The 11,460-nt window shown below is 32.1% G+C and overlaps 2 protein-coding genes across 2 annotated transcripts; one reads left to right on the top strand and one right to left on the bottom strand.

Moving 5' to 3' along the window:
* The first annotated feature begins 4,010 nt into the window (after positions 1–4,010).
* Positions 4,011–4,934, top strand: LOC18007884. The gene has a single exon (XM_006390660.2). It carries the CDS (start codon positions 4,083–4,085, stop codon positions 4,734–4,736), a length of 654 nt encoding a protein of 217 aa, XP_006390722.1. The 5' UTR covers positions 4,011–4,082; the 3' UTR covers positions 4,737–4,934.
* A 3,809-nt stretch (positions 4,935–8,743) lies between these two features.
* LOC18007891 lies at positions 8,744–9,939 on the bottom strand. The gene is made up of 3 exons (XM_024150231.1): positions 9,821–9,939; positions 9,132–9,730; positions 8,744–9,027 (listed from the first exon to the last, which is right to left on the bottom strand). The coding sequence occupies exons 1-3, from the start codon at positions 9,937–9,939 to the stop codon at positions 8,744–8,746; spliced, it is 1,002 nt and encodes a 333-aa protein (XP_024005999.1).
* Positions 9,940–11,460: the final 1,521 nt, after the last annotated feature.

Below are 11,460 nucleotides of genomic sequence, written 5' to 3'. Positions count from 1 at the left end.
AAAACAATGAATGGCTTAGATCAGTTCTAAGAGAAACTCACAATATCAACTTTCAACGACGGGTCCCACTTCTGATACTACAAATGACGGCGACGCGTGTCGATCGCACGTGATGACCCACTCAACATTGTCTCGTTTTTTTTTGTTTTGCTTTCAGCTTCAGATCCAATTTTGTGTCATTCATCACTCTGTGTATGTGTGTCACTGTGCTGGTTTGCTTTCTTCGAAGATGGGTTTGCCTCGCCTCACTTTCCACGACGGCGCGTGGACGTAACGCACCGTGTTATAAAAGAAAAAGGTGAGCGGGAAATGGAGGTTTTTTTTATATAAATTTTAGTGTACAGAGAATATGGACCACATGATCCACTTATTGCCATGACGAACGAGCGAGAGCATCTACCTCTCCCATTTTCTTTTGAGTACACTTTATTTATATGACAATTACGTCACGGCAATATAAATTAATTTGGATTCTTCTTCTTCTTTTTTATCATTAACGGTTTCTCTGATAGTCTGTTTTCGTTTCTTTCCTAAATATAGATTATAGACCATATTTCTGAATTAAATATTCGTTGAAGAAAAAGCCTCGACGTGTACTACATTTCCTCATAACCTACATTTCTGTGTATTTCTTATATTAATAGTTTTTCGTTTTGTGGTTAAAATTTGAGACCCATTATTTACTAGCAATGAAGTTTTTATATTAGAGTAGTTGGCAAATTTAATTTTGTTAAAGTCCGGTGATTGACTTTCTTCGAAAATTTGTTGGACTATAATTATATGTTGGCATCCAGAAATGTACTTACGTACATTACAATGAATCTCGACCAAACACAAAAAAAAAAGTAGAACGAACACACTAGAGAAACGTCAGTTTAGAAAGATAATCGGCTATGGAGACGAAAAAAGAAGCAATGGGCTTAAAGATGTTAGCTCGATTTGACCCCATATATAATTTTACATAGACTCATTGAGCCCAATGATTCTACCAAAGACATCAATCCTTAATATCATCTTTAAGTCCCTTATAGACTCCCTAATAGACTCATTGAGCCCAATGGTTCTACCAAAAACATGAATCCGATCGATATCATCCCAAGTCCCTAACCTTTTGTATTATGTCTTGTACAGTATTCATATTACATCTTTGAGAAAGTAAAAAAAATGGAATTCTTCCAAAAAAATAGTGTGGAATTTGTCTCTAATAGATTTCTCTATTCCAAATATATTCTATATTTATTTGATGTAGGTTTTATTTAATTAAATACATAAAATTTGTAATATAATCGTATTTAAGTATAAAATTAAAACATGTTTTGTTTAAGTGTAAAATGATATACCAAAATTGAAGGATCAATTTGTCTTATATATAAAACTTAGCCATTTCTCTGCAGTTGAGTGACACATCAGCGCTGGAAAGAGCGCCACCTGTCATTTTCAAGTTTAATAAAATAATTAATTAATTATATTTAAAGCAAATACATTAAAACATATTAAAACATATTAAAACACATTAAACCCATTAAAAACATAAATAAATATTAATATATATTTATATTAGAATAAAATTCAAATTAAATTTAACTATATACAAACTTATAAATATTATATAATACAAGACGTTTTAAATGTACAATTCTATTTTCTTTTTAAATGTTTTAAACTTCATTTATAAACTAAAAATATAATTTAATTTTAATGCAAGTGAAAAAAAATTATGAGACTAAATAAGTTAAAAAATTTCAAATAATCTTATATAAAAATTCAACTAATAAAATTGTAAAACACAAATCATATTTAATAAACTATTAAAAAGATAAAAGTTATTAAAAATAATAGTAAAAAAAAGATATCCACATAAAAATGTCATCTATGGTTTTTTTAAGTAATAAAAAAGATGAAATCAATAAAATATATATAACAAAAAAAAACAAATATTAAATTAAAAAAATTAACAAATATTATATTAGTACGATTTACAAGAATAAAAAGAATATAAAGATCGAAAAAAATGAAACTATTTAATACAACTGGTGTAAAGGAGATTACATATAATATATCATCAAGAAGAAATAAAAAAAATATAAATATTTTAGACAAAAATATATTAATAATAAACTTAAAGTTCAATACAAATTATTTAAAATATAAATTCAAACAAGATCCGCACATACGCGCAGGTTCTCTCCTAGTAAATATAAAGTTCAACTCAAAACTGAGAAATAAATAGTGGTTGGAGTAACATTGTTTATATCTCTATTTTTTGGAGGGAGATTTTTTTTTTTTAATATTATATTAATAAACCGGATTACAAACCCGAACTAAACCCGAATGGGTCTGAAAAATCGGGTTAACCAAAAATAAAAGAAATTGAAAAGAGCGAACCAAACCGAAGAAACCAAACCGGAATCAAACCAAACGATTGAAAACCCTAAAACAACGCGATTTGCTTAAATATAGGTATTAGGATGGAATTTAGTGTCTTGGAGATGCTCTAACGCTCCATACATTTAGGTGAAGGAGTGGGCAAAGTCTTAAAGACCCAAGATACTGTCGTTGTTGTAGTAGGCGGCTCAAAAATAGTATGGGTTCTGCTATTTATGAACTTAAATGTATATCATATTTCTATATAAATATTCCCTTAAAGGTAGATAAAAGTTTATTTTAATTTATAGGATTTTTCCACTTTCTCTTAGACGCTCTTGAAGTGTACAAACTTTTTTCTTTTCATTCATGTTATTGGTGCATTTGTATGAACCTTTGATATTTACTTCTTTTTTTTTCTATAGACATTTTGTACAGATGTGTGAGTTTCGGCTCCTTATAGTTTTCTAAAAACAAAAGTGTTCTTTTTCAAAAAATGATAAATAAATAGTTTGAGAAGTTTCTGCTATTACAATCGGATTGTGGTAGCATATTAAAACTACTTAATAGTTAGAAATTTTGATCAATGACAGTAGCAACAAAATTTTAAAGAATAGTTAAATCTTTAAAACACTAAAAAGTTCATATAGTTTTTTTTTTCTTCTCGCTCATGGGTTGCAAACTTGCACTTATATAAAGCTTAACCATGGAATCCTTGTAATTGAGAAATACTAACCCAGCAAACTGTTGGCAAGTAACATCATTGAACTTACTTTGAGACTTTTGTAATTCAACTAAAAAGAAGAAAACACCAAAACGATCACATATATCCGTGACTGATAGTCTGATACTACAAGGAACTTGTCGGTACTCTTCGAAACTTTCCTATTCCTCGTGAAAAGCACGGCCAAATATTTATTATTAACACAAGCCGCACTGAATAAACTAACCACATTTGTTATGTTTGTTTTGCACTAATCAATAGTACCATTTATAAGTTTGCAACTAACTATTCTTCTTTCATTGTTCTCACTTCTCAGTAATGAATTACGTACTAACATGTAGCTATGATTCAATTATTTAACCAATCCGTAGTCAAATCAATTTAACAACAATTTATTTATTTATTTATTGAATCCTATTCTAGAAAGTATTCTATTTATGAAACTTAAAAGTTCATGCCCCTAATGTCCAATGTCGTTTTCATCTCTCACGTCTCAGCCTAATCAAATGGGGTCACCAATCGATCTCAATCTTGTTTCATCTTTACTTGCAATTTCATAACACTCTCCTAATACATTGAGACGTTTCTCTGTATGCACTTATACATTCATATCTACCAAAATCTAATTCTCTGTTAAGTTCCGGTGCGTATTCTATTTCCTCACCTAAATTTTTAATCATTCCACATTTAAATAAAAAGTTTCAACTGCAAGCGTATAAATAAATCGCCACGAAAGAGTTAAAGATCGAGTAGAAACAAAACAATAATACTTAGATGTGATAATTATGTTTTGCTTTTTATTATCACTATTGTAAATTACAATTAGTTGAACAAAATATTAAAGAATTTGATTGGACAACTCTGTCCTTTTTATTTCTCCACAGTTTATAAGGGAAATCTCACTCTCATCAGAGATAAAACTAAAGGCCAAAAATACAGAGTTTCTCTCTGGATCACATTGTCTCTCTCTTCTTCGTCGTCTTCTTCTTTCCTCATGGATTCTTCAAGAACTCGAATTGTATCCAGACGATCCGAGCCGGTCAAGTTTCCGGCGAAGACAAACATTTCATCCCGGCGATCTTTATCTTCTTCTTCTTCTTCTTCCTTCTCATCATTCTCTTCTTGCTCCTCAAGTTCCCTCGTGTTTCCCGGAGATTCTCCTCTGAACTCTCCGGCGACTCCTCTCCGTCTCCTCGGCGTCCCTTTCTCCTGGGAACAGCTTCCCGGAAAACCCAAAGACTACTCTCATAAACTCAACCACCGTCGAAATACGGAATCTTCAGCTATACTGCCCCTCCCTCCTCACCGGAATATCAACTTTCCGGCCACCGGAAAAAACACTGCCCGTAAAAAGAACAGCTTGAGCTTCCCCGTGACCGAGAAAGATCCCTTCGCGGCGGCGTTACGGGAATGTTCCAAAGACGACGACGAGGATGAAGACGATTGTGATCAAGAAGACGAAGATCGGAGATCCGGTGGATCAAGCAAGGCGTTGTCAAAGAGTAGCATCGGAGATAGGTTCGGGTTAGTGAATCTGTACGGTTCTTGTCGGAGAACTTGTGCAGTTTCAGAGTCAATTGTTTATCTTCCGAGGTCAGGTAAAGCTGCTTCATACGATCATCTGCTTCTTCCACGTCGTCGCCGTTAAATTTTCTTATTTTGTGATTTACTATATATTTTTTTTCTTCGTTTTTGTTATATATTTTCCGTATAATTTTCTTGAAATGTGATATATTATGGGTTATGGGCTTGTGTTTTTTTCCCCTTTTAGATCGTAACACGAATGTAAAATTCCCAGATTTTATCTACTTGTACGTTGTAACCATAAATCCATATAAACATATTGACTTGCATATTTTTTTTTTTTACATACGTGTATGAGAATTTGTATAGTTTCTTATAAACTTGATCAATATTCTATTCTTATACAATTATTGGAAATTGAAATTTGGTGGAACCAAGTTTAAAGGTTCTCTGGTCTCTAGCTAGTTTCCAATCCAATCCCATGTGAGAGCAAGCTAAGTTAATACATACAAAAATGACACTTATTAATTTGTTATGGGATTCAAAACACGGACGAGTTTGTACTGACACTTGATTTTGTTGTTTTTTTACCAATTAGTCAATCATGTTATTTTAGCATGCCTAGGGGCTTGATGAGTTGTATACTTGTATTATACATAATACTAAATATATACTCTAAAGAGTTTTTTTGGTATTATTTTAAGTTTCTAAAGAAATGGATCTTTCATTGCTGTTGCTGGCAATAAAATTAACAAAGTTGTTGAGCAACCATGCACGTCTTAGACCCAAGAATTTTTTGACCCCCAAAAAAAACCCCAAGTATTTTACACGTTTTTTTAAAAATATAGTAAGCAAAATTTGCTTCTTATTAGAGCCAGAAGTAGTTTCTATCTTTATTTATTGTGTATAAAAGGCACTTGTTCGTCTTGTTTCGGGCAAATTGACCCCACTTTCCAGTATTTGGGATATCAAAAGACTTCCCTGGAAAATCAGTAATCCCATTCGTACCAATTTACAACTCAATATATTTATTATTCGATTTAAAATTTCCATTATATTGAAAATGTTGATCGAATATGTAAAAATCTCATAAAATACCAATAGTTTTCAAATAAATAAACTTTGCTAATATTGTCATAATTAATGTTTATGAAATGCTAGATGGTTGACCAACAAAGAAATTAAGAAATACTAGATGAAATTTGAATTAATTTATTTACGGTTCTTTTTCAACATGTGTAATTTGGGTTTCCGCTGGGTAATAGCACATATATAGTACAAAAATATAATATATTTATATATGCATTATGCAGTGGAAAACTGAAGTTAATAGTGAAAAATCAATGACAATTCATAAATTTGTACTCAAATACTGTTTTACATCTGAATGCTACGCAACTCACATGATGTAATATTTGAATTTTGAATAGTCGTTACATTTATGTCCCAAATTGTAGTTAACATGTCTAAATCTTGCTTAAGATAGATAGATTAGGAACTGTTTATATCAAGTTGTTTGGTTTAGCGTACAGATTAATAAAAAAATTGCCACTAGATCGTCCCATTTTACCTTCTATTTGTATTTAATCCATATTCGTGTCATCTTATCAATCATATGGCTGTGTAATGTAAGGTCAGTAGTCAACTCGTAAATACCCCGCACCTTGCAATGACAAAATATCGATTATTCTCCTAACGCTAATAAATCTTTAATTCCATTTTGTTCACACTGAAAAACAATTATATATTTCAAAATATCAAGAACTATAACTCTAAGGTCAATCGGACATCACGACAACCGAATATGGTGCTACAAAATAAGTGAAAACTATAAGAAATAACAAATTATCTGTTAGGATATTATGTACGTCGAAAAAATATGAAAGATCGTTGTGAATCAAATATATGAATAGTTGTTCCTATCTAATATCCATGAATTCAAAATATATGATTATGAAAATATGTACATATATGATATATTTATATTTATAGTACAACTTAAATATATGAATATAGAGTTTTCGAAGGAAGTACTTAGTTTTATTTTGGGGCAAGTTCAAGTATTTTTTATACACCAAAACTAGTTTACTTAGTAAAATAGTCAAAATATCAATTAGTGAGTTCATTTTTCCTTTTTTTTTTTGGTTAAAAGGCTTTAAGTGAGTTCATTATTCTGTTTTCTAGTAAAAAACTAAGTTTGGGGTTGGAGCACCTAGAGGAATTAGTGGGGAGCCAAAGAACCTAGAAATACGAGGGATATCAATGATGATCAAATTCTAATAGTTATATATTATTAGACATATGAACATTACTTTTCATCATTGTCTGCTTTGTATCGCGTGTGTGCTTTTACATTATTGACTTATGTCTAAATATTATAACGTTAAGTACTTCAAACAGTGATGAGCATATTTAATTTGCGGTATCCTTAAAAATTGATGAAAATTTACATGAGTAATTTATATAACTAAGTCATATCACATTTTTTTCATTCATATAACCAGTGATTACTTTTACTATTTATAAATATCCAGAATTCACATATGTACATGGGCGTGTGGGCATGTGCATAATTAAACACAATAAATGAATATTGGATGAGACAAGATGGACCGCTATAAGTGATTGAGATGTAGCTTGAGACTAAAGACACCATTATCGTCATCCACCATCATGTCCTCTTTAATAAGCACATGGAAAAAATATACTGTAAAAATTATATTAATTATAATGGAATTCGAAATCAGAGTCCATTTCTATATATGTGAAATGCGAAGGCATCAAATCCGAAAAAAATGCAATTTAAATCAAGATTTCTTGAGCGACAAACAAGCTGATAATATTCTTTCATTTAGAGTGCCTTCTATAACATAGATAAGCGGGTGATTATTAATACTGCTAGTAATCTTGAATTTCATACATCTAGGAGACGCGATTTCTCGATAGTGGATGATAAAAGCTAGGTGTGAGTTAACAGTCCTTTCAATTCATAAAAGCTAGGTGTGAGTTAACATTATTTTTTTACTTGTTGTTTTATGCTAAGAATTTCCCATAGTAGCCCTCAATTAATAAAACACAAACATTCAACCTAATGAAAAGATGAATCGTATGTAGTTAATGTAGTCTTTTTTTACTTTTCTTAATAAACGTGCATCACTCTAAAACGATAAGTAAAAAAATACGGAGGGAGTAACAATTTACATCATATTCATATGAACTTAAACCTAGGTAATAACAAATGACAACATTAACACAATATCATTAAGCTATTTGCACTTGCACAAATTTAAGACTACATAAAATATTTTGTTTAACACTATTTTGTTTGTACGTAATTCATCATCATTATATATATATATATATATATATATATATATATATTATTTCTTAGATATTTCTCCATGTGACCTCTAAATAATAAAGATCTAAAAGAAAACGACATAAAATGTTCTGTATAAAAATAGATACCATATACTTTTTTATTGTGGACTAATTTTCGGTAAACATCTAACTACGCGAAACTGAAAGAACATGATATTGAGATGCTATATGAATGGATTGGAGGGATTAAATGCTTTGTTTTTCTTTCTTCTTTTGAATCTTAAGTGTCACAAACGTAAACATCAAGATTTAATACCATAATGATTAAGAGATCGTCCGATAACCATGTGAACGTGATCAAGATCAAGCCCCACGTTAAGCTAACACATGTCACACGTATAAAATAAAATACATACTTACTTTGAGTGTATAACCCCACGAGAGTCAAACCAAAATCCATAGCCTTAAGAGATTTTATACTGATCATATCACACTAAAGTTTCGAGAAAATTTGCAATTAATTGGTGATCCACTTATAATGTTGATAATTTTTTTTTTTATTTTTTTTTAACCGATTTTTATTTAAGAAAAAAAGAACCGTTACAAGTTATGACCGAAATCATACAGTTTTTAGAAAACGGATAAAAAAAGAGAAAAAGTGTACGGTACATAAAATGAACCCATATACAATCAAATCTTCCGCTTTGATTGACTTTAGTGTTCAGGATAAAAGACAATTAGCTGCGACCACCTCAATTTCCACGTCCTCGGTTTCCACGTCCACGACCTGTGGACTGCCAATTCATCTCCTTAGCCTTTGTTGATGGTTTCACCGGTCTTTTTCGAAGAATTCTCTTCCCCGAAAGGTGTCATAAAATCCATCGAATCCGAATTATTTTTGGAATCAGACGAGTCTTTTCCTTCTTCATGAGAAATCAAGGAGGCAAACTTATTAGAACCCAAATCAAGCTCAGCTAATCTCATACTTTCCCTCTGGACAGTAGATTTTGCTTGAGCATTCATAGAACGAGCAGCCTCCAAAAAAGAAGACTCAATGACATTATTGCTGGTAGTTGAAAGAGGGGCTTGATATGCTGTAGGGACAGTCACATTCTCAATTGTCAAAGCTGTAGTTACCAGACTTATAGCTTCCATGATGGAATCTTTAATGAAGTTGTTAGTAGCAGGTATGCAATACTTATGGCAGGAGCTGAGCTTGAGTGATTTAGAGCAGAGATCGGGGCAGAGTTGGAGACTCCGGCCACATCCAAGTCAATCATCAAAACAGTTTCTTTAGTTGTGTTATCAACTACATTTGAGACGTTTTCTTCTTGTAAGCAACACTTAACCTTGTGTCCCAATTGACCACATCTACCGCATTTAGAAGGCAACCATGCATATTCCACATCAACCATTGAAATAAACCCATTCAAATCATCAGCAGCTATTCGGGTTGGAAAAGTTTTAGTCAACTCAACTTCAACTAAGATCTTTGCTTCACCCATGAGAATGGGATCCAACCGAGGCTTGTGAGTTGCCATGGGAGCACCTAAACCCGATGCAATGTGACTTATTCCTGGGATAGAATATAAGCTGTTGGGTATGTTCTTCAAGGTTACCCAAACAGGAATGGTTTTAATCTCAGGAATAGCAAGGGAAGCTTCTGGGGTCCAAGAAGCAACAAACATTAGGCAATCATCAACATGCCAAAGTCCTCGCTGGAGAACCCAAGACCTAGTGGATTCATCTGGCATATGGAATAGATAATTTGATTCACCAAGCTTCGTAATAGTTATTCTGCAATTTTTTCTCCATAACTTGTTGAAGACAGCAAATATTAATCCACCAGACGGAGGAGAACATCTATAAAATTGACATAGAACATACTCTTTCTGGTTCTCTAATCCTTGTAACAAGACATGTTGAGGAATTGTTACCTTACGAGTTCCATCTTCTAGGTATTCCGGCTCAGTTGCCCTGTAGAGATTCCTTGTTGTTGAATTCATTTTTGGGTAGACGTTGAGAAATGTTGATAAATTTTTAGGTAGACGTTGGAGGAAATCTAAAACGAAATCTAGAAGTCATTTGAGGAAGTTATTTTCTCACTAGAACTGAAGCTACTTTATAGCAAACACAGTATCAATCGATTCATACGAGACACGCAAAACATTTTACGTTGATCAAGAACATGAGCATAAGAGCACCAAAGCCACCCGGCACGAACCCAAAGCAATTTGATCAAACTGATTACATCTCATCTCACCAAAAACAAGCTACACATGGTCGTTGTAGAATATGGGGAACAAAAGAAGAAGAGAAACCTAAAATTTCATTGCATACTCTGAAAAAACGACCAGGTTTACCTGTTTCTGGCAAGTAAGATACAATACAAGCCAGCAAAAATCTGCAGGGATACTCAGCCTCACTGTTCGTAATTGAGCCAGCAACTTCAAGTAAATTTGAAACTCGAATTAAAGGTCAGTCAGTTAAGAAAAAGTGAGATTGTTTTGTTTGTTTTTAAAAGGGCCATGAATCAGGGTTTTATAAGCTTATACATCATATGCATTCAGTGATTCATGAAGTTCATGGGCTTAGTTATGGCAGATGCTAATAGAAGGCCGAACTAAAAAATAGGTCCAGTATACTGAAATTGACGCTAGCAGTTTTTTTTTGGGTCATAAGATATAACATATCTTAAAAAATTGAAACAAACAATAAGTTAATACTAATAATTAATTGAAGGGTTCACAATATTTAAACTGGTAAAATAAATGGACAGTACTATCAAAACCAGGAGTATAGCAGCTAATCATATGTGTATAATGGTTTTGGAAATTGGAATAGCAATTTATTGAAACTAATAATTATTTTGGCGATAGAATTGGGACCATCATGCATTGTCCCGTTGTCTCCAAGAGTTTACGAACAGATATCAGTTATATGGAGAATTAGTACAAAATTATACAAATATACTAGTACAACTTTCCACATCGAGAGTTGACTGTTTATTCCAGAAGAAACAAATACAACACCTAACATGCACCCAGTAGATATATATTAATGGATAACGCAGAGATAATTTTATTTTGTGCACCGTCAATGATTTTGTTGTAAGGTTTAACTTTAATTAATAACAACTACGTATTTAATCTGACAGTAGTAACTAGTACTAATATTCGATCCGCGGCATATGTAATTTCTTTTTTTTGTTTGTTTTTTTTAACCTTTGTGAATTCATTTGTTCCTAGGTTCAATTTGGTGTTGTTAGCTCCGACCAATAGGTGTTTAACAATTAACATGGTGGTCTATATAATATCCAACAGATTTGTTCGTATATCTATAAGTTTAATTGGACTTGACCGGAATCATCCATGTAAAAAAAAAGACGAGATAATAAAATTTGAACAGTAAAAATGACTACGATGGTTCATTGTCGGCATATCGACGACTGTAACATAAACCATAAAAGAATATGGTCAAAATATCGGTGGATCATCATTCATCAATAAACTTTGGGACGTAATAAT

Source organism: Eutrema salsugineum, unplaced genomic scaffold, assembly GCF_000478725.1.
Source record: "Eutrema salsugineum unplaced genomic scaffold, Eutsalg1_0 scaffold_9, whole genome shotgun sequence".
In the NCBI taxonomy this organism is placed as follows: Eukaryota; Viridiplantae; Streptophyta; class Magnoliopsida; order Brassicales; family Brassicaceae; genus Eutrema; species Eutrema salsugineum.
Note: the sequence above shows the minus strand (reverse complement) of the source record. Positions and strands in the feature narration are given on the sequence as shown.

Excerpts from the sequence above, each read along its gene's own strand:
- LOC18007884 (XM_006390660.2), top strand. The coding sequence starts at position 4,083 with ATGGATTCTTCAAGAACTCGAATTGTATCCAGACGATCCGAGCCGGTC.
- LOC18007891 (XM_024150231.1), bottom strand. The coding sequence starts at position 9,939 with ATGAATTCAACAACAAGGAATCTCTACAGGGCAACTGAGCCGGAATAC. Across the intron at positions 9,731-9,820 it reads GGATTAGAGAACCAGAAAGA|AATAACTATTACGAAGCTTG; the intron begins GTATGTTCTATG and ends AAAAAATTGCAG. Across the intron at positions 9,028-9,131 it reads AAGCTCAGCTCCTGCCATAA|CATATCAAGCCCCTCTTTCA; the intron begins GTATTGCATACC and ends CTGTCCCTACAG.